The following is a 23,552-nucleotide window of genomic DNA, read 5'->3' on the forward strand; positions in this document are numbered from 1 at the left end:
TGTGAGACCTGGACCTCACATCCCAGGAAATCCAATTATCATCAACCATTTACTTTAATTAATCATTTTTAAATTTATTTTTAATTGAAGGATAATTGATGCAATTGAATTGTATTTGATTTTGATCACCAGAACAGTTTTGGAGCTGAAAGGACAGACTGTATCTGAGGCTCAGAAGGTGGATGTGACAGGCCTGTGGGGAGACACTGGTCAGTTTCAGAGCTGGGACTGCAAGTCTGGTGCTCTGTCCACCATCGTGAAGGACAGGCAAGTTCAGAAACCCCAGCTCTGGGCACGGGGCAGCAGCTAGCATGTGGAGAGGGCTGCCCTCCCCCACCCAGCTAGCTGGGCCTGCCCCCGGGAGACTTCTCTTCCTCGCCTGTTCCTCTTTCCAGCACCCTCCTCCACTCACACTCACTCCAGGCCCTCTGTTCCATTTCTCTCTGGCTTCATTTCCTTCACTGAAATCAGATCGAGGCATCAGGGAGGGGCTCCCACTTGAGGAACAGAGAGCTTAAAGGAACAAAGAGAGACTATTTCTCTAGCAAGGCTGTTTCTCTCCCTCTCTCTCCATGGAAAATGCAACCTCCTCCAGCCAGCTGAGTATGGGGGCTAATGTGTTCAAGATGGGGCCGGGGAAGTGCTAAGCACAGCAAACCCTGGCCTGGCTGGGGGTGGGGTGTGAAGGGAGAGCTCTCCCCACCCCCAGGACCTGCCGAGGGCAATTGGCACCTCCAGGGCTCCCTGGGCTGGTTGGAGGGGCTTGCTGCTCACTGTGGCTGAGATGCCTGGTAGGCCTGGACTCCTGGAGGCCAGGAGAATGAGAAGCCCTCTGTCTCCTGCACATTTCTTACTCTTCCTTCCTCCATAAAGCCCTCCTCAGACATGAGGATCCACTGGGTGTATTTTAAACAACCATGTACACTGTGATGGTTCAGTTCATGTGTCAACCTGACTGGGCCAAGGTGGTACCCAGATATTTGGTCAAACAGTATTCTGGGTGTGTCTGTGAGGGTGTTTTTGGTGAGGTTACTATTTAAATCTGTAGACTGAGTAAAGCAGATTGTCCTCCCCAATATGGATGGGCCTTGTCCAATCAGTTGAAGGCCCGAATAGAACAAAAAGGCTGACCCTCCCCTGAATAAGAGACTCCATCCTGACTGCCTCTGAGCTGAGACATTGACTTTTTCATGCCTTGGACTCAAATGTCAGCTGTCCCTAGGTCTCCAGCCTGTTGGCTTTCAGACTGGAACTACACTGTCAGCTCTCCTGGGTCTTCAAAGTGCTGACTCACACTGCAGATCTGGGGAACTGCCAGCCTCCATAACCTTATGAGCCAACTCCTTATAGTCTCTTTCTCCCTTTCTCCACCTATCTGTTCTGTTTCTCTGAGGAGCCCTGACTAATACAGTTACATAGTGCATGTACGTTCTAAGGCCTTAAAGATACTATTTCATGTGGCTGATGACCCACACCCTCACTCATTCACCGAATCTTATGCACTTATTGAACTCCTATGAAAGCACCACGCACTGCGGGCAGGACGGTGAACACGATGCGGCCTCTGCCTTCAGGAGGCCTCCAGCCTAGTGGAGGAGATGGGCAGCCAACAGGCCGTTACAACGCAGAAGTGGTTCTCAAGATGGTTCCCATCCCAGCAGCGTCTGCCTCCCCAGGAGCTTATTAGAAATGCATCATCTTGGGCCCTACCTGAGACCAACAAGAAGGAGAATAGAAACCAAAGATGGGTTCTTCTGTGTGTTAACAAGCCCTCCAGGGGATGCGGTACTTCATGTTTGAGAAGCACCATGTAGGGGAAACAGAGGCGTGGCAACCACAACCCTTGTTGGCTCAAGCCCCACATCCATTCTAGTAAAACCATCCTCTTCACCAGGTCTTCCGAGGCGCTATATTTTCTCATTGCTGCTCACCAGTCTGTCCCCACTTTTACCAAGGCTGCTATGAATGCTGTGCACAGATCACTTAGGATTCAGCTCCAATGTCACTTTCCCAAAGATGCTTTTCCTGATTACCTGTCACTCCCCACCTCCCCACCTGGCCTTATATTTCTCATAGCACTTTGCACTCTCAGATGCTGTCTTTTAATCATCTTTATCTCTCAGTAGGATTTGAACTGCTAGGGAGCTAGGACCTTGTCGGTCAGGTTGGCAGCTCTAAACACTCCAGCTCCCAGACAGTGCCTGACACAGATTAGGTCCTTCAAATATAGTTGTTGAACAAATTAGCTAAATGCCTGGTTTAGTGGGAGCATTGTAATCTGATAGCTTGCAACTGGGACCACTGACAGCAGGCCTTCTTTTGTCTTCCAACACCTGTTAACTCAGCTGGGAGAGGAGAACCAGCTCTAAAAGAGGAACCACAGACTGTACATCCTGGTCTAAGACAAGGCTGTTAACTGCCTTGGGCCTCAGTGTTCTCATCTACCGAATGGGACTGAACCACTGTCTGGGTTACTAATCACCCAGGGTTTCAAGGGTTGGGGGACCCAGGCCTTTCTGGTCATCAGAATCACCTGGGGAGGTACAAATGCAGATTCCTGGGCACAATGTTCAGAAGACTCTAATTCAGTCAGCTGGGGCCTGGGGCCTGAAAATCTAATTTTAGAAGTTCCCAGATGTGCAGGCAGAATGGGAAGTCCTTGTATGAAAGACCTGCTGAAGAAGCAGAGAGGAGGCCCTCTGGACAAGTGAAAAAACATATGTCTGAGGAATTTTTACTACATTATGGGGATCACGACCATAACAACCTCCTTGACCATCCAGGAATGATTCAGGATTGGATTTTTAAAAAAATTTTGTTTCTTTTGGTCATAAGGAAACACATAGAAATATCTGCTTTAATTGATGCAAAAAAAGTATGACACAAAAACTATTAAGAATTTAGATTATAAAAATAATACATGCTTATATAACATTCACAGCACAGAACTGTGGAAAGTAAAATGTGCAAAACCTTTCACTTCCCTTCTCAACCCAGCCCTCTAGAGATAAAACTACTGTTAGCAGCAGGGATGCAGAAAAACTTCCAGGCATTTATGTAGGAAATTAAAAAAATGAAATCACTCTACACACATGGTTCTGCAGTGTGCTGTTTTCACTTAATTATTTTATACTTTTCATGTCAGTATATATCAATGCCACACTTAGACCTGGTCACTAGGGCCCCTGCCTGGGTCCTGCACTGACCCTTCTCTGGCTGTGCCCCTTTCTATGGGGTGAGGAGTCCTAGGGGTCAAGAGGAGAGGAACCCAGAGCCCACATCCCCCCACTCTGGGTCACTGGGACACCAGAATTGCCAGCTCCAACAGCTCAGGACAGGTTTCTTCCCTGGTCTGCCTTTCTGATGGTGGACCACACCACTGCTTGCTAGGGGTGTGGACAGAGCTTGGAGATATATATAGGTGGGGTGTCCACACGTGTGAGATCCCTTTAACACCAAGAGCGAACTATAGGTGGGATGAAAAGATGATGGGCCCTGGGCCGGAGCCCCCATTTGTTTTCTCAACCCAGGACCCTCACTGTAGCGGGTGGCCCTGGTAAGATGGATAGAATAACTCTGCTCATCCTTTATACTGGTTAGTAGTGTAATAGCGGTAGTGCTAGTCGTTCAGTCATGTCTGACTCTTTTTGATTCCAAGGACTGTAGTCCACTAGGCTCCTATGTCCATGGAATTCTCCAGGCAAAAATACTGGAGTGGGTTGCCATCCCCTTCTCCAGGTGATCTACCTGATGCAGGATCGAACCAGGGTCTCCTGCATCACAGGCAGAGTCTTTACCACTGGAATCACCAGAGGGTTGCCTGGTGTTTTTTTCTTTTTAACCATTCTCCTATTGATGAATATTTAAATTGTTTCATCCCTTTTCCTATTGGAAACTGTTAAGGTGTTTAAACATTTTTCCCTGGGACTTCCCTGGTGAACCAGTGGTTAAGAATCTGCCTGCCAATGCAGGGGACGTGGGTTGGATCCACATTCCTTGGGGCAACTAAGCCTGTGTGCTACAAATACTGAGCCTGTGCTCTAGAGCCTGTGTGCAGCAATACTGAGCCTGTGAGCCCCAGAGCCCATGCTCTGCAATAAGAAAAGCCACCCCAATGAGAAGTCCACGCACCGCAACGAAGAGTAGCCTCAGCTCACTGCAACTAGCAAAAGCCCATGCACAGCAACGAAGACCCAGCGCAGTAAAAAAGACCCAGCATTGCATAAGAATTATTTTTAAAATAACCTTTGCTACATTTTTAATTAAATGAGTTTCCTGTAAAAAAAAATAAATAAATGAAAAAAAAAAAACAACTTTTCCCAGCACACACGGTCTTTATCAATATTGATGAATAAAAAGCCCTCAGTGCCCAGTGGTGATGTACAGCAATGCCAGGAGTGGGCACAGAGCTCTTGCCTGTCATTGTGCAGGCTGGCCCTGGAGCTGCCCTGTCATCCTGGGCACAGAGCCCGCTGACAGGCATCCTCACAGCTGTTGATCTCGCAAGCTGGACGCTCTGCTTTGTTCCTGGGAATTTTTGGGTCCTCCTCAGCTTACAGCCAAACAGCATTTTTTCCTAATGTGCAGAAGAACTTCGAACAGAAGACCAAAGGGGAGGGGAGAAGGTGACTGCAAAGCACACTTTCAACCCATTTGAAGGGAAAATGAGGGCCTGACCCACTGACTCTGAAGAAGAGAGTGGCCAGCTTGTGCTGTCTAGCTGGATGCCCCTTGCCTCCTCATGTCCTGATGCCAAGTCTCACAGGGCTGCTGGTCCTTTTATCACCACACTTGGCATTCTCATTCCTGCCTCTGTGCGTGGAGTCCCCTTATCACAAACCATTGAACTGACTCCCTTTTATCCACTCTTCAGTGCCTCTTCCTCCAGGAAGCCGTCCTTGATCTTTTAGCTGAAAGATCTCTCTCAGTTCTCATGTTGCTTTGTACCCTTCTTGGCTATTTTTTCTCTCCTTTAGATAATTTGCCCCTAGTTAGCAGAGGCAACTTTAAATGTCCCCCTTAGTGCTACTCAAAGTACTTTGAACACAGTCAAGTCTCAGTAACTGCTTGTTGAGTGAATAACAGATGGACAGACGCAGGCAGCTGCTCATTTTGCAAAGACAAGCTGAATCTTCATTCTGTTTCTTGGGATGTAGCTGGGAGCAGAGCTGTGTTGAGCTCTTCTGGGTACCATCTGCAGATGGACCACAGTGTTGGGATGCCCTTGGCCCAGCTCCCCAGGAAAGTGGCTGTGGTCTGATGTTGCCCCCCATCCCCTGCAAGAAAGGCTGCAGCCACAGTGTAAAAATCCCCCTTTCTCTTTTCAAAATGTCTGATAAACCCTTGCTTGATTTTCCAAGGCATGCTGAGTCTTTTCCATCTCCCCCATCACCCAGGTTTATCACAACTCTTTCCTCTGAAAATGAAATATAAACACAGTGATAGCGAGGGCAGATGTTTCTCAGTGGGATGTGCACATTTAATTTCTTGGTATGCGCTGGTCTGATGGTTCCTCGGTCGTACTTGGCGGTAGCAAGGAACGAGGCCTTGGAATTGGGGGGTGGCATGCGTCCTTTAGCTCATAATTAGGATGGTGATACTTTCTATGTAACCAGTATACAGACTGAACAGCTCATTTCATCCTGCCCATGGCTAGGGGAGGCGGCTGGACAAGCAGAGGTGGTCCCATCGGACTGGAGAAAGCAGCAAGGCCCAGAGAATGTCCAGACACAACTGGGACACAATATTCTGGTTGTGTCCACAGCTCTTTCCACTAGTCACGTGGACTCAGCTGAGGTAGAAAAGAGGAGAGGGCCCAGAGGCGAAAGGACAGATACTATTTTTGGTCACGGGCCTGTTGACCTGTCTAGGGAGAGCTCTGATCTATTCCCAGATAGGCTATGTGACCCGGGGTGATCCACCTGCTCCTTCAGGGCCTCAGTTTCCTCATCTGTAAAAGGAGAGGCTTGGACAAGTTCAATCTGAAGAAATAGTTGAGAACTGGCTGTGTGCCAGACACTGTGGATTGAGGTGGAGTTCATACCGTTCGTCTGGTGGGGCTGAGAGACCAAAGCTGATGACCTCGGGGTGGAGGACAGCACTGCACGCTGGGGGCAGGTGGATGAGGCCCAGTGCAGGCGCCTTTGCTCGGCTATCTGGGAAGGCTTCCTGGAGCAGGCAACTCTTGGATGGAGGCTTGCAGGCAGAGAGAAGTCACTCAGGTGAAGAAGGGGCAGGGGCTTCCTTCAGAGAGAACTGACAGCTGGGTCCTGATAATGAAAGCACTTAGGTGCGTTATCTAACGTGCTTTCCGTGGTGAAGGCTGGGCCTGGGAGGGGCCCAGAGGGTCAGACAAGTTCCCGTCTTCACAGAGCTGGTGGTGAAGTCATCCTCAACCTGGGCTCACATCTTTCATCCCTCATCTTTCTCACCACTCACCCACACCTCCCTGACATTCCGAGTCTGCTCTCGTCTCCCTTCACTCACCCAGAGAACTCTATCTAAAGCGGCATGAAGTGTAGACAGATCGATGTCCACATGTTTGGGAGCACTGCCTCATCCCTTGCATCAGGTAACCCCCACCTGCTTTCTGGTCTCTGTATTCCCGCTACTGGGTTCAGGCAGTGAGGGTCACTCTCCGCATAAGCCTGGGAAGGACCTAGCCTCAGAATCCATGAGAACTCACAGACTCTTAAAAAAGGATTCAGTGGTTTAGAACCTGTTTGGGCATTAGCCTCGCCTGGGGATTCCTACCTCTAGATAGTCTGACTTTTGTTAAGTCTTAGGTTAGATTGAGGTATCTGTATTCTTTTTTAAACTTTCACAGGCAGTTCTGTTCTGCCAGCCTTGGGAATCCCTAGATTATATTATCAGGTGATTATCAGGCTTTGAAATAATGGCATTGGGGACAGTGTGCCCCAGTGGGAAACACTTGGCAAAACTGGGTTATGTGTTCATCTACTTTCAAAGCACTTTATATGAACAAGTAAATAAATGAATTCACCCAAGAATGAACGTTTGTGGGAAGGGTTGTCTCGGAAATTGTGCTAGGCACTTCCTCTGACATTAATTTGGTTAATCTTTGCCATAGCCCTGTGAAAGAGAGAAGCAGCCCCATGTTGAAGCCATGGAAACTGCAGCCCAGAGAAGCTAGGTCGCTCACCCAGGTCACCCAGCTGGCTAAGGGGCAGCTCCTCAGCCTCTCTCACCTGGTCCTCTCCCCATCTCTGGGGGATGGATGGGGTGTCGGAGAGCAGAGGACACAGAAGCCAGCCTGTGCTCCATTAGGGAGCTCCTGGCTGCCTGGGGGAATCACTGGCTCTGCAAAATCCTTCGAAGTGCTTTCTTCCATCTGGTTAAAGCTCAGATTGCGTTCCTTCCTCCTCCTTCCGCGCTGTGAGTAATGGCTGCTCCGACAGTATTCCTCTTATTTTGAGAAGCCGTGAAGGAACAAAGGCCGTGGACTCACTTGAGCCACTGGAAGGCAAAGCCTGTCTTGACATTTTTGGAAACGTCATTCTCCTTGGGTTACAAAATCCTTGGCTCAGCTGTTGGGGAGAGGCAGGGGACAGCTCAGAGTGGGGGCTGCTGTCCCAGGAAAGCCATTCTGGGGAGTGGGAAGGCGGCTGGGGGCAGGGGCAAGCTGCCCTCTGCTACCCACTACCCACTGCCCTCTGTCTGACTTCACTTCTGCTGGGCCCCTCCAAGGTTTGCAGGGGAAAGAAAAACACAGAAAATGCCAACCTCTCCCATGGAGGTGGCCATTTCCCCCAGATTCTTTATAACAAGAACATTCAGCTTTGGGCTTCCCTGAGATTTAGGAACCAGTTCTAGAACCGCTCTCTTCTCCTCCTGTTGGCCTGTGCCAAGCACCAGAGATGCAAAGACAAATAAAAGGCAAGCCCTACCCCTGGGGGCTTGTAGCCCCCTTTTCTCTCCTTACTCTCTTAGCTCCTCACTCTCCATCCCATCTTCTCTCTTCTTCCCTATACTCCATTTCATTTTCCATTTCTCTTAACTGGCTTTTTCTATTGGATTGCTCAAGAAGTTGATGTGGATTTGTCCAAGTGGGGAAAAACCCAAACAAAACTTTCTGGCCAACCCAATACATTCTCTTTCTCTTTGTCTCTCTGCATTATTGGCTCAGGATGATTCCTCACAGCTAAACTAGGAAGAAATACTTCGAGAGAGAAAGTGGGGTGGATTTATGAATGCCACAGAGAATGACAGGAACCTCGTTAAGATGGTCTTATATCAATAAGAAGCTTTTGCCATTGGCTGTGAGTCTGAGTGTTGCTGCTATGTAGACAGGAAGCTGTTGAAAGAAAAGAATAAACACCTGCAAGAGGCTGAAATCCTGAAGACCCCTTGATTCTCCGTGAAACAGTCAGGGGAAGTAGAAGAAGGTATTCTATCCACGCCTGGAGAAAACAAGGGTTAGGTTAGTGACGGATCACAGCTAAGATTAGTGAGGGAAAAGCACACAGAGCATGTTGATTTGTTTTTCTAATTGCATATAACTTTAAGTCATGTTTATTCCACTTTGTGGTTTTCAGTAAGGAATTTAGTGTCTCACATTTTATAGCTTAGCCAAATGGAAGCAGATGCGGGCCTTGGTGACATCCAAGGGAAACAGACGATTGGCGAGGAGGCCTTGCTCCCCCTGGCGTCGGCTATGGTGAGTGCAGATACAGCGCCAAGGAGTGATGGAATACAAGTCACGAAAATTCAAGCTTATGAAATTATAGAAAGCCATTCTCAAGATGGAGTGAATCTCAACATTAGTGTCTCTTCAGCTCAAGTGAGGGGCACCCTTTTCCTTTCCTGTGCTGGTATTAGGAAGGACTTTAGAATCACAAAACGGACAGCACTGGCGTCAGAGAAGGGAGGGAGGTGCCGGAGCCCACAGGCTGCTGGTGGGGGCTGGGGTTGGGGGGGTGGAGGCTGGAAAAGATGCTGAGCTGGCAAATCCCTCTGGCTTCCCTGAACTGCCCAAATTAGATTTATTTTCTTTCTTAGAGGTTAGAAACCAGGAGACTTTCCTTTCAATGTTTCCACTATTGAGATTGTGCCTCTTACCCCCAGAGCACGTAGAAGTTGGCTCCCTGCCTCGCCAGGATCAGCACTGTGGTCATTCCATGGCCCTGAGGACTGGCCTTGGCTCTGTCTCTGGCTGACCAGGTTGTGAGTGTGTCAGAGGTGACCTAGGCTCTTGCTGACATACTCTTCAAGTATGTAACTTTCCTGTGTTGTTTTGGTAATTTTTTTTTTTTTAAGAGAGAGTTAGAGAGGAAGCTAACATAGAAGAGAAAAATCTGGAGATGCAGGACCACTCGCAGGCTGCATCTTACAGGCTCACTGCGTTCTGGGGCTGACAGGCTTTCCTTGGCCGCTCTCAATGCTGCTTTGTATTTCTGAGCACTTGAAGAAGCCCACAGCTCCGTGAGGATAAACGTCTGTATAACTGTCCAGCCCTCTGTGGCTCATTCGCTGCTTGTCCATGTGCCGCCCGACTGCCAGGGTCTGCTGGGTGGCTTGGCCCTGGGCCCCTGGCCAACATGTCCCTAATGACTACAGTTTCTCTCTCTCTTTCTCCTCTCTCTCGTGTGTTAGGTAGTTTCATCGTATCCTGGGCTTTGCTTCTGTAGTGATTTATTGTTAACCAGCATGAGTCACGGTGCCTGGTTTTATTTGTTCCAAGAGAAAATAGCAGAGGGCATGTATGCGCTGTGGTGTTGGGAACCCGCTCTGGGGGCCTGAGCCAGGAAAAGAGCTTAGGATGTTCCTTAGTGAGATTTCCACAGCAACAATGGCTGAGGCTGCCCCAGGCTGACAATTGGCCTTGTCAGGGAGGAGGGACGACTTGGATAAAATCTATCATTCTGCACCAAGAGCAGCCTCGGGGGCCCTTTTCCTGGAAATCTCTTCTGGACACCATATTCTTTCTTGGGAAATAGGCTAGCAAAGGGAACTAACTTATCCAGCATCTGCCCATGGCAGACACGTCACACACCATCTCCTGTTTTCCTCAAAGAAATCTCAGGGGTATGCAGCATTGTGTCCATTTTACAGATGAAGAAACTGTGTCCAGTAGGTGGAGGTAACATCCTCAAGTTCCCACAGATTGAAAAGTGGATGAGCCCAGGTTTGTGTAGTTCTGAAGCCTAGACTTTTCTTGCAGTTAGGCGCTGCCTTGGGCTTCCCGGGTGGCTCAGTGGTAAAGGATCCGCCTGCCAGTTCAGGAGACTCGGGCTCAATCCCTAGGTCAGGAAGATCCCTTGGAGAAGGAAATGGCAACTCACTCCAGTATTCTTACTTGGGAAATCACATGGACAGAGGAGCCTGGCAGGCTACAGTCTATGGAGTCTCAAAAGAGATGGACACAGCTTAGTGCTAAACAACAGGGGACACTCTAATGTGCATTCACATACCCGCGGAGGCAGAAGATCTCAGCCCCTTTTGGGATGTTGCTATAAACCCTGCGGAAAAGGGCCACAGATGAGAGGTTGGGAAATCTGGGGGTTGAAGAGGAGGGAATGATACAAGGGCATCCCCGTCAGGCCTAGGCTTGCAGGTCAATCTTTTTTTTAACTTTAAACTTTTTATTCTGTATTGGGGTATAGCCGATTAACAATGCAGTGGTAGTTGCAAGTGAGCAGCAAAGGGATTCAGTCATACATATACATGTATCCATTCTCCGCCAAACCTCATTGCCCAATTTTGTGGATTTATTCCTCATGGATTTCCTTTACAGTCAAGCCCAAATTCCATGGGTTTGAGACATGAAAGATCTTAGTGAAAATGCAAACGTGTTATCTGGGAAGGTCAGTACATACAGCTTGGTAGAAGAATTAATGCCCTACCCGTATTAGAATTTGGTTTATGTAGCTGTTACCTGGGGCTTTCCAGGCGCTCGTGGTAAAGAATCTGCCTGCCAACGCAGGAGGCATAAGAGATGAAATTTCGATCCCAGGGTTGGGAAGATCCCTGGGAGGAGGGTATGGCAACCCACTCCAGTATTCTTGCCTGGAGAATCTCATGGACAGAGGAGCCTGGCGAGCTGCAGTCCATGGGGTCTCACAGAGTTGGACACGACTGAAGTGACTTAACACGCACGCACGTGAGCTTGAGACAGGGGATGAAGATGGTGGGTCCATTGCCACTTTGGCACTTTTCACCTGCACACCAGGTGGAACTACAACAGGGAGTAGAAGCAATGTGGACTGGGTGTTGGGAGAGCTGAGTTCCAAGGGTGACCTTGGTGGAGGCGTTTCTAGCTCTGGGCCTGTTTCCTTGCTTATAAAATAAGGGATTGTGCTGTGCTCAGTCGCTCAGTCGTGTCCGACTCTTTGCGACTCCATGGACTGTAGCCTGCCAGGCTCCTCTGTCCATGGGAATTTCCAGGCAAGAATACTGGAGTGGGTTGCTATTTCCTTCTCCAGGGGATCTTCCCAACCCAGGGATTGAACCCAGGACTCCTGCATTGCAGGCGGATTCTTTACTTTCTGAGCCACCAGGGAAGCTCAATGAGGGATTGCGGCTAAATATTTTCTAAGACTTTTCTAGCCAGTGGAGCAGTCCTGAAGGTCAAGCCCCACCCCCATGTTCACTGAGTGTCCACCTGCACCTCCTGGGCCTGCTCCCAGTCACCCTGTCCTTCCCAACCCACCTCTGCCTCTGAGAACTAGGGTCTGATGGAGACCTGAGTGACGGTGAGATATCCAAGGCTGCACTGTCATTCAACAAGACTCAGTGTGTCTGGCTTCCTTCTCAGTCTCCCCTCTAACAGTCAATCCTAAAGGAAATCAATCCTGAATATTTATCGGAAGGGCTGATACTGAAGCTAAAGCTCCAATACTTTGACCACCTGACTCGAAGAGCTGACTCATTGGAAAGGACCCTGGTACTGGGAAAGCCTGGTGGGTTGAGGAGAAGGGGGTGACAGAGGATGAGATGGTTGGATGGCATCACCCACTCAATGGACATGAGTCTGAGCAAACTCCAGGAGATAGTGAAGGACAGGGAAGCCTGGCGTGCTGCATTTCATGGGGTCGCAAAGAGTTGAACATGACTGAAGAACAACAAAATGCACGTATGTGGAACCTAGAAAAATGGTACTGATGTACCCATCTGCGGGGCAGGAATAGAGATGCAGACGTAGAGAACTGGCATGTAGACACAGAAAGAGAAGGGGAGGAAGAGGTGGGTGGGCAAATTGAGAAATTAGCCTTGACATATACTGACTGCCATGTGTCAAATAGCTAGTGGGAAGCTGCTATACAGCACGGGGAGCTCAACTCTGTGCTCTGTAACGACCTAGAGGGGAGAGATGGGGGGGAGGTAGGAGGGAGGCTCAAGAGAGAGGGGATATACACAGGTGTATAGCTGATTCACGTTGCTGTAAAGCAGAGGCTAACCCAACGTTGTAAAGCAATTTAAAAAAATGGAAGAAAACGAAGCACCCCTGTGGTACTCTCCTCGCTCTCCCAGCCTCTGCTCCACTGCTGTGCTGTCCACACTTCCTCCTCCAGCCGCAAGGGGCAGTGTCTTTTCTCTAAACATGACCTCTTCTTTTTCACCCCTGCCCTCTTACTCCAGTGGTTCCCTCCATCTGTTACACTCTGCTCATCCCTGTCTATTCTATACACAGAAATCCTACCCATCTGGAAGGACCCTCCTCCACAACCCTCTCCCGATCCCCTCCCCCACCTGGTCCTGCTGAATTAGACATTCACTCTCCCTCCCACGGACTCCTGGGATCCTTTCTGCGTGTGTCCTCTCTTGGGATTTATCATCCAGGATTGGCATTCTGCAACCATACAGCCTCTCTTTCTGACTGGGCTCAGCATTTTTATGTGAATCTGCCAGTGCTGGGTCTTGGGACATCACAGTCTTGGCTCTTAAGGGGCCAGCAGTGTAGCTGGTTGGAAAGGACACCACTACGGATGATTGTAGCTTCCCCATCAGTATCTGGGCTGGGGCTGCTGCTGCTCTGTGCTGCTTTGGGCCTGACGAGATCTAGGTTTCAGATATAACTCACACATTTATTGTGCTATCTCTCTCGCAGTCTCAGTTGCCTCATCTGTAAAATGGGAACAAGCCCATTTCTCTTACAAGCTGCTCATGTCCCTGAACCTGTAGCCCAGGGAACTCACATGCCCTCTTGTTCTTAAAGCCCACTGAGTTCAGAAGGGGTCCCCTTTTAGAACCTACTAGGCTATCAGGTTCCTGCTTCCTAATGCCCTCAAGGGGAGGAGGTGAAATGCGCTGCCTCGATGAGAGCTGAGACTTTGCTCTTCAGGGTAAAAGCTTCAGTGACAAACTGGAAATTCATGGGGCCTGGCTCTGTTTCTTCTCAGCACCAGGAGGCTTCCTACTCCAGTGGACCAAAGGCTCGGAGAGGCCCTCTGCAAACCCCACACCAGAGTTTCTGGGACATCAAATGGTCTTGAAAACCAACTGGCTTAATGATTTCAATGTACATATATTAGAGTCATGTGGATTAAATTTCTCTGAAAATACACAAGGGCTTAAAGAGCAGGGGCAGAGAATACTCAGCCTGAGAGGAATTTGTTTTCTCTTTTTCTTTTTGTGTGCCTGTGAGTGTTGTTATTGTTGCTAAAACCGAGGCATGTGGAAAACGGTTCAAGATGTGTGAGACGCTGGTTTACAGTTGGTTCTGCCGAGTCTGGGTTTGCGATGGGAATGTAGGGGCAGGAAATGGAAGGTTAAGAGGGTAAAGTGGCGGCCCACTAGGTCTGTCCCTTTGTCTTCTTAACATTTACATCAGGGTCTGGTGCCCTTGACCTTCAAGGAGGCTCACAGCCTGATAAATGGGGCCAGACCTCAGTGGCACCTGTGGTCAGAGGCAACTAGTGAGTCCATCTCTGGGGCTGGTAGTGCAGGGCCTGGATTTCTGGGCAGGGGCTGGAGGGTGATGTCATTTCCCAGTGGCATCTCCCTGCGCTCAGTGGAGATGGTGATCTTCAGTCTCCCGGGAGTTCTTTAAAACACAGATTCTCCGGCCCCACTGCAGGCTCAGGAGATGCACACTGAGGTCTGCCAGCTCCACCTCAAGGGCCAGAAGCTGGGTCCACACCCGGGAGACAGAAGCGCCTGGGTCAGACAGAGTCTCTTGACCAAGTTACCAGGGGCCGGATTTTAGATCTGGCTGTTTTCTGGGTACAAGCAACCCCATCCTCCACTTCCTGCTTTGCTGATCACAAAATGCATTCTTTGGTTGGTATTTTTTGATCTTTCCTAGCACCCTGAGGGAGAAGGCAATGGCAACCCACTTCAGTGTTCTTGCCTGGGGAAATCCCAGGGATGGGGGAGCCTGATAGGCTGCCATCTATGGGGTCGCACAGAGTCGGACACGACTGAAGTGACTTAGCAGCAGCAGCAGCACCCTGAGATAGGTTCTTTCATATGTACTTTGTGTGAGAGCAAACAGAGGCGTTTGCTGAGAGGAGGAGGCTGAGAGAGCTTCTCCCAAGGTCTCCGTCCAAGTGCCAATCTTTGGTCTTCAGACCCCTGCTTCTGTCCTTCCTTTGAGGTACCTCCTGGCATGAACGTCAAACAACAGGCACCACTGAAGTCGTCCCTGTGCATATCTGCCAGCCAGTGTCCCACAAATGACACCAACATTGACCTCTCTTTTCCCATTATTAACATCCACAGGACCTTACATCTGGATAAAACTCTTGGAATGCTGCCTACAGAATGAGAAAAATGGGGGTCAGGGGAGAAAGAGAGGGGAAGCACCCGAGTAGGATATCTAGTGGGGTCCATGAAAGTGAGAACAGGGATTCCTGAAAGGGTCTGTGTGCTCCCTGTGTGCTCCTGTGTGCAGGAGGTGCAGCTCCCTGGGTCTCCAAGGCCTCTCTGTATCTCTCAGTTCAGTTGTGGCAGAAAGCACGCTCAGGGCCAGTGGCTGCAGTGCAGCTCTCTCCCAGGATGCTTCCGGCTGCACTCAGACCAGCAAGAGCGACCTCGTGTCAATTCTGTTGTGCCATTCTGCTCATCTGAGCCCAACTTCCAAGACCTCATTCAGTGTTCCTCTTCTATGAAGCCCTCCCAAAGACTTCAGCCACAGAGATTTCTCCTTGCAAACTCTGGCTGAATTTCTGCTGTGAGCAAGACATCTGGCTAGCTGCTCGCAGCCACAGGGAGATGAGACTAGTATTCGATAAGTGAGGGGAGCCCTGGGCCTAAATGACTCCAACACAAGGTAGAAAGGGACTCGGGCCGTCAGAGAGAGAGGGCTTGGGCAGGGTAAGGCCATTTTAGGCTGGGAGAAGGATCCAGAAAGCCTTCATGGAGAAAGTGGTCTTACAAAGATGAACATAATTAACACCAGGCTGTATTTTGTCTTGCACTGTTTTTTAATTTTTTCAAGGATTTTAGTGTCAATTCTTCAACTAGCCTGTGAGTTATTTAAGAGTAAAACTAAGTCTTACTCATACCAATATTTTGCAGAGTCTAGTAAAACATATTAACAGAAGCTTAATAAACAAATATTGGTCAAAACAAATTCCATCTTAGAAAAGCCAGTTCCAATTAATCTTTAACTCTTCATACCATGTAAAGGATATGGATGTTGTACTTTCCTGTACAGTAGAAATTAACAGTATATTGTAAGTCAACTATACTTCAAAAAAAGAATATAGATGATGTGCCTTTTATGTCTGGGCTGGCTGAGAGAGGTTCAAACCATTCATTCAATCTTTCAAAGTATGTTCTTTTGAACTTCATACCCCTGATTTCTGTAAGACAATAAAGTAGACAGTTACTATCCATTTAATAAAAGTTATAAAAAGAAAATATATATTTCTATGGGTACAACTAATCTAGTGATGGGAAGGTATGGTCAGAGAAGGTATCTCAGGGAAAGTGATATTTAAGTTGATTAAAGAATGTGAAAGAGGACTTTGAATTCCAGCCATTAACAACTATGAAAGCTAGATAAAATATATGAAACAATTATATTCAGGTACCAACCAGCAGTCAATACAGAGCTCAGTACTTGAATAAAGGGAAGCACAGGCTCTAAACCCACATCCACTCAGCTTTCTCGATGAGGATACTTTTCCTGCTGCAGCACAGGGAACAAGAGTCCAGACAGAGAACAGCAGACTCGCTGGGTGGAGGAAACAGGGATTGGAATGGGGACTGAAAAAATGACCAGGATTTGGTGTGAGCAGGTAGAAAGGAGACAATCACAGAAGAAAAAGGCCCCCAAACTCTGCTAACATTTTCCCTCAGGGTCCTTGGATGACCCCTAAGCTGTGCATGTATGGTGTGAGATTCTGGAAAATTTATCAGAGAAGTGGGGCAGAGATTTTAGAGGTTTCCCAGTACTTGGGAGATGTTGGGGTTCATGCCTAGTCAAAAATAAATTTTAATGAATGCTGTGGGCTTTCAGCTGAGATCCCCCCAAATTCATGCCTTAGGAGTAAAGACTGCGCCGTAGGAGTAAGTGAAAGAAAGTGTTAATCGCTCAGTCGTGTCCAGCTCTTTGTGACCCCAAGGACTGTAGCCTGCCAGTCCCCTCTGTTCATAGAATTCTCCAGGCAAAAATTCTGGAGTAGGTAGCCATTCCCTTCCCCAGGGGATCTTCCTGACCCAGAAGCTGAACCTGGGTTTCCTGCTTTGCTGTCAGACTGTTTACTGTCTGAACCATCAGGGAAGCACCCTAGGAGTAAGGGCAAAACTAGATGATACCTGCCCTAACCAAGGCCCAAACGAAGCTGTGGTGAATTCTAGGTGGTTTCACAGTGTTCTAATTGCCTATCAGAGCAAAATGTAGCATTATCTAAAGGAGGGTAACAATCTATAGCTTCTACTGTGTACTAGTCACAATATTCTGCACAGAATTAAAAAATATACACTAAACAGGCAAAGAATCAGGAAAAAGTGACTGGTAACCATAACGTAGAATAGTCACTAGAAACAGAGCCAGAGATGCTCCAGATATTGGAGTTAGCCAGGGTTTTCAAAATAACTGTTATTAATATGTTTTAAAAAATAGAGTAAAAGATGGACAAATGGGAGAAAGATTATTTTAATAGAATTAGAGTCTATAAAAAATCAAACAGGGATTCAGGAATTACAAAATAAAACATGTAATTAAGAATACATTGGATATAAAAAATTTTTTTTAAAAAGAATACATTGGGTGCATTTAGTTGCACAATGTACCTCATGAATATATGAGGTATATAATATACATAGAAACAAAGTTCCTGAGAATATGTCAATGAATAGAATCACACACACACACAAACACACACACACACATGAATACATGGTGTCCAAGTAAAGTTTATCCCAGGAATAAAAATTGGGCTTAATATTTAAAAAATCAATCTATAGATATAATTAACATTATTAACAGAATAAAGAAGAACCACATAACATCTCAATCTTTGCAGGAAAAAAATGATAAAATTCCACAACTATTTGTATAACACACACAAATAAACCTCAGAAAACTAGGAACAGAAGAAAACCTCCTTAATCTGATGATATCACAACAAACAAACAAATAAACTATAGTTAACATCTTATTTAATTATGAAATATAGTCTTCCCTTTAAGAAGGGAAATAAGAAAAGCACGTTCAGTATCACAACTTCTATTCAACCTAGAACTGCACATCCTAGCTACTGCAATTAGGCAAGAAACAGAAATAAAAGCTATGAAGATTAGAAAAGAAGAAATGAAACTACAATTAATTCAGATGATCTGCTTGTATACATAAAAATATGTAAGAATCTACACACGATAGAAATAAATGAGTTTAGTAAAATTGCTGGATATAATGTAAATACACAAAAATCAGTTATATTTTGCTGTACTAGCAAAAGATTGGAAAATGAAATAAAAGCATTCCAATTTTAAAAAAGAACAGTCCCTTTTAATTAACATAAAATACCAAGTACCTAGGAACCAAAGTAATAACAGATATGCAAGAATTTTACACTGAAAATTTCAAAGCCCTATTAAGAGGAGAAATTTTAAAAACTAAGTAAGTGAAGGTATATACATGTTCATAGATTGGAAGACTCAGTATTGGTAAGACTTCATTTCTCCACAAATTGATCAACAAATTCAACAAAAATTCTATCAAAATGTCAGCAAGTTTGATGAGGGGAAATTGACAAGCTGATTCTAAAATTCATAGGAAAACACAGAAGACCTAGTATAACCAAAACAATCTTGTCAAAGAGGAACAAATGTGAAGAATTCACATTACCTAACTTCAAGACTTTCTCTGAAGCTACAGTAACCAAGGCAGCTTTCTATTTTATAGATTAAAATAGAGGCTAGAAATAGACCCATACGTATAGGGGTCACCTGATTTTCAACAAAGACGACACTACAATTCAGTGGGAAAATAGTCTTTTAAGAAATGGTGCTAGATCAACTGGATATCCATATTTTAAATAAAAAAAAAACACCTTTGACTTTTATCTCACATCTCACACAAAAATTTATTTGAGATGAACCACTGACTTAAATGAGAAAACAAAAACATCAAACTTCTGGAAGGAAAAAGAGGAAAGTATCTTCATGATCTTGAGAGAAGCAAACATTTCTTAAATGGGATACACAAGACACACTATAAAAAGAGTGATAAATTAGACTTTATTAAAGAACTTCTGTTCATAAAAAGACACCTCTAAGGAAATGAAAATGCAAGCTACAGATGGGGGGAGTTCTTCACAATGCTTTTCTCTGACAAAGAATTTGTATATAGAATATACATATTTTTAAAGTTTTATAAATTATTAAGAAAAACACACACAACACAATTTTAAAAATGGGCAAAAGACTGAATCAGACACATCATAAAATAGGATACCCAAATGGCCAATAAATTCACAAAAAGTTACTCAACATTGTTAGTCATTAGAGAAATGCCAGTTAAACCCACCATGAGATACTGTTGGGTTGGTACAAAAGTAATTGTGGTTGTTACATTGTTGAACCTTGCTGTTTGATATTGAAATAAATAAATGGGGTGTGTGTGAAAATGTCCTACAACTGATTTGAAGTGATGGCTACACAACTTCATAAATTTCAGAAGAAATCACTGAACTGACGCTTGAAATGAGTAAATTATATAACATGTACAATATAATCCAACAGTTATATTAGACATAGGAGGCTGACCCTTCCTGCCTCCTGACTGCCCCCGCCCCAGGGAGGTCCTCTCCCCACACTTAGCCTTCTCTCGCTTCCCTTTGCCCCACTGCGGCCTCTGTTTCAGCTTTGAGCACACACATCCATCCTTGCAGAGACACCCCACCTTCCACAGCTCTCCCAATAGCCACAACCAGAAGCGCTGCCCCTGCTGATGAGAGCCTGGGGCCCTGAGAGGGGATGAGAGGGGGTGATTACTGGTTCTTGGTGCCTGCTGCCTGCGCTGTCCCATAACCAGAAGAAAGAGGGTGTTCATTCCCATTTCTCAGATGAGAAGATGGAGGCCTATGAAGGGGATGCTCATGGTTTCAAAGACAGGGCAGATCCTAGGCAGCTCCTGACCTGCCAGGATAGGAAGTCAAGGCCCTGGGAAGGGGGGCATTTGCATGCGAGGGCCTGTGCTGTCAGCCCATGGGGGGCCTGGGTGGGGGGAGGTGCAGGGCTGTGAAGGGGGGGCGGGGGAGGGGTGGCAGCTCTCACTCACCACTTCCTGCCGCTGATGTCATGCTGCTGCACCGTGTAGCCAAAGAAGGCGGCCCTGGAGCCAGGGATGACTCGGGGCTTCTTGGTGTCCATGTTGAAGGTGGCTGTGAACCCTGAGAGGGGAGGAGAGAGGTCAGGCAGGCGGATATCCTGGTCCCAGGGCCATGACCGGCAACCCCCAGCAGATCACCTACCTTGGAGGGTCTTGGCTGTGGATGGAGTAAGCTCCCCTATCCTTGGGGAGCTCCCAGTGTTGGTTAACATAGCCCCTGTTTGGGAAGCCAACAATCTGATGGGAAAGGCCCAGCCCCTGCCCTGGGGGGAGCCAATCTGATAGGGGAGGTACAGGTCTAAAGCCTCCTCTTAGAAACCAGGCAGGTCTGAAGGGTAAGACCTTGTCCTTCCCTGAAAGAATCCCTGGTCTCACAAGGAAGGGACAGTGCCTGTCCTCCTCCATCTCTCCTTTCTCTAACTCTGCTTCTAACTTCTGCTGGTCTCCTCTTGCGTGTTTTTTTTTTTTTTTTTCCTGTCTTTTCCCTCCCCTCTCCTCCTCCTCTCTCTACTCTTTCTTCCTTCTTTCACCTCCAACTGCTAAGTAGTCAGGGAGCTGATTTCCCACCTCTCTTGCCATCCCCTTTGCCCCAGCCAGGCCTGGGGTCCTAGTGGCCATGGCTCCAGTTCTGCTGGCTGACCCTCTCCTTCTGAATCCACCTGCAAAGCTCCACCTGGCTTCAGCCGGGGCCACTGCTCAGCTGCAGCAGCCAAGGCACAGCAGGCAAAGTCCCGTAAAACCCTTTCACCTTGGCCCCTGGTTGGTCAATTAACTGATTCTGCTTAGTGGAAAGCCTTGGGGCAATTGGACACGACTTAGTGACTGAACAACAACAACAATTAATAGAGCACAGCAGACAGAATATCATTGCCATTCCTCTCATGTGTTGACCATTATTGCCTTATTTACAAAGCCCAGCCACGAATGAACTTATCAGCCTGGTCAGCAGCAGGCAGCCCTGGGGAAGAGGGGCCGATCAAGTGAGCACAGGGGGATGAAGGATCACTGGTCCTTGGCCAATGTGGGCACGTCACAGAGCAGAGAGAGACACTGGTGTTACCTGCGGAACTCTCCAACTCTGCCCCAGAAGGTACATGCACACGCATGTGTGCACATTCAGAGAGGCACATATGTGCACGCACACATGCCCACACACATACATGCACAGGCCATACACATTCCCTGACTGCAGGGGAAATACTTCAATCTGTCCCAGGGCCCCCCGGAAATGTCCCCTGGTGGTCTGTGGTCCTCCCATTCCTGTACCCAAGCCCAGCAGAGTGAGGGGACCCTGAGCAAGAGGCAGCTGTGCCTGGCAGTCAGGAAATCCAGACCCACCCCACCACTCCCAGGCCGGCAGGGAGGTGAGGACCAGTGAAGTCAAGAGTGTACATTGTGTCTTCAAGGTCTTCTCTACTATCAGTGCATCTTGGGTGAACATGGCCGGAAGGATCCTTCCAAGACCTGCTGGATCCCGTGACTCCAGCTGCATACCCTCCATTGGGTTCCCACCAACCTGCAGTCAAAGCCAAACTCCTTACCTGCCAGGCCCTGTGATTCCCCAAAGGAACCCCAGCTGGCTCCCTCAGCCCCTCATTTACTCTTGCCCCCCTTCCTTCTGCTGTAACCACACTGTCCCCTTTCCTGTTATTAGAATGTGTCAGACCTGTCCCTGCACAGCGTCTTTGCCCTGGCTGCCTTTCCTTCTGCCTGGATGCTCCTCCCTGAGTTACTAGCAGGGCTCACTTCCCCACATCATTAGGGTCCCTGTTTCAATGTCATCTTGTCCATCACTAGGAAACCCTGTCACTCTCATTTCCCGTCTTTATTTGTCTTCATAGCACTTATCCCTAACATGTTACAGAGTTATCTGATTGTCACACAGCTGATATTTCATAATATTCATATGTCCTCTAAGTGCTGAGAGACACTGCCCAGTATCATATACTTAGTGCCTTGAATCAAGATCTAGGTCATGGTCGGTGGTCAATAGATACTGATGGAATGCTTAGAGACCAGGACCTGCATTTGTCTGGGATGCTGTCTCCCCTCAATGAGGAACAGGAGGGAAAATATTTACTGAGCACTAATATATTCTTGGCACTACTCTAGGTATCTAACCAGTATTTTTATATTACTTATTTAAATCACACACCAACCCCGTGAAATAGATATTATCATATCTCTGGGAGGTTAATTTGCCCCGAATCGCTCGGCTGGGAGGAAGTTAGAGCACTTCCACGATCAGATTGCTTGGGGCACTAGGCTCTGTGTTACCCCTGGGAGAGGGTGCAGGAACATTCTTTTCAGGGAAAGGTGTCTCCTTTCTTGCCCTCAGGTCCCACCTCCTATGTCTTTGGGTTTGGTTGGGGTCAGCAGATGGGAGAGGAGCCAGCGGCCCTGTGCTCCTCCATTCACTCTGAGGGGGCTCCGTTGAGGACGGGTCCTATCTCCCCCAGTACCCACACCCCCAACCCCCTGGGACAAGATTAGCAAAATCTGGCCACAGGGAGAGGGCAAACACTCTCAAGGCCAGGGCATTAAGTTACAAAGTGCAGGTTTCTTCCTCAAGTTGGCATTTGCTTCTGACCAAACGAACCAACCAGAGTACGGATTTCCTAAAAGTGATGTCAAGTCTGACACCCTGACCTTGTCTCCTGACAAGATCTCGGGACTGCTCCCCTGATGGTGGATGGCTTTCATTCTCAGGGAATGTACTCTTCTCAGAGACTTATGAACCCCAAGCACCAGCAAAACAAAACAAAATTGTTTCTGATGGGAATCAGCAGGCCGACTGCAGAGACTCCGGGAGCCTGGCTGGGCAGCTGGCCACTTCACTGCCCTTGATATTGATGACAGAGGGGGGAAAATGCCACAATTCCTGGGCTTGCTCTCCTGCGGACTGTGGCCAAAATTACATCAGCTGCTGCTCCCTTTCTCAGAAGCTTATCTTTCTTTTGAAGAAGCATTAGCCAGTCTCAAGAGGGCACTGAATCCTCAGCATGGCGTGCGAGCACCACTGGGTCTCAAACCCACTATCTAGGCCAAGGCGGAGGCCATTGACCCGTTCCCAGGCGGGGTGGCCCCGTCCCAGCTGCTGAGGCATGCCGGCCGACACATGTCCAGACCTCCTGTGCTCCCCGGGGAGTGCACGCTAGAGCTTAGGGAGGCTCGGCTGAGCAGCAATGCTGGGCCACTCCACCCTCTCCCAGGACTACCCCCACTGCTGCCACTAGCTTCCCAAGGGTCTTGGGAGAAAATCCACAGTCCCCACCTGGCCCCAGCGCCCTCTGAGCCTCCCTGGCCTCTTGTCAAGTCTTCCTCCGGGTGCCTGTGGCCCAGGCCCTAGGGCTGTCTTTCTGCTCCCATTTGGCTTCCTCCTGTCTTGGGGCCTTTGCACATGCTATTTCTTCTGCCGGAGCCTTTCTGATGAACTCTCCTCAGAGAAGTTCTGATCTTCTGATCTGATCTGCTCTTCTCCTTCAGATCTCAGCACACATGTCCCATTCTTCCACCTCCCCAGGGAGCTCCTCTGACCACCCTCACTCCACCATTACATCAGATCTTGTCTAATGATTTCAACACCCCTTGAATTCACTAACAGGTGACCCGTGACCCCTCCTTTAGAATTACCTGGTTAGTAATTATACAGAGCAGGTACGATCATTTAATTAGTCCAATCTCCCCACCAGGACAGTGGCGCCATGAAGGCAAGATGGGGTCTGTGTAGTGATTGCTGGACCCAGCACCGAGGTGGGGGCTGGCCTCAAACACTGCTGAACCACCTGAGGAAACCTCAAAGAGATAAAGT

General features: G+C 47.8%; 1 protein-coding gene across 2 annotated transcripts in view; it reads right to left on the reverse strand.

Moving 5' to 3' along the window:
* ITGA11 (integrin subunit alpha 11) overlaps positions 1 to 23,552 on the reverse strand; it is a 132,082-nt gene that overhangs the window by 72,875 nt on the left and 35,655 nt on the right. For both annotated transcript variants that reach the window (XM_061430184.1, XM_061430185.1), the window contains exon 2: positions 19,691 to 19,802. In XM_061430184.1, coding sequence (XP_061286168.1) covers positions 19,691 to 19,802 — 112 coding nt within the window. The remainder of the gene's footprint in view (positions 1 to 19,690; positions 19,803 to 23,552) is intronic.

Source organism: Bos javanicus, chromosome 10 (genome assembly GCF_032452875.1).
Source record: "Bos javanicus breed banteng chromosome 10, ARS-OSU_banteng_1.0, whole genome shotgun sequence".
Lineage (NCBI taxonomy): Eukaryota > Metazoa > Chordata > Mammalia > Artiodactyla > Bovidae > Bos > Bos javanicus.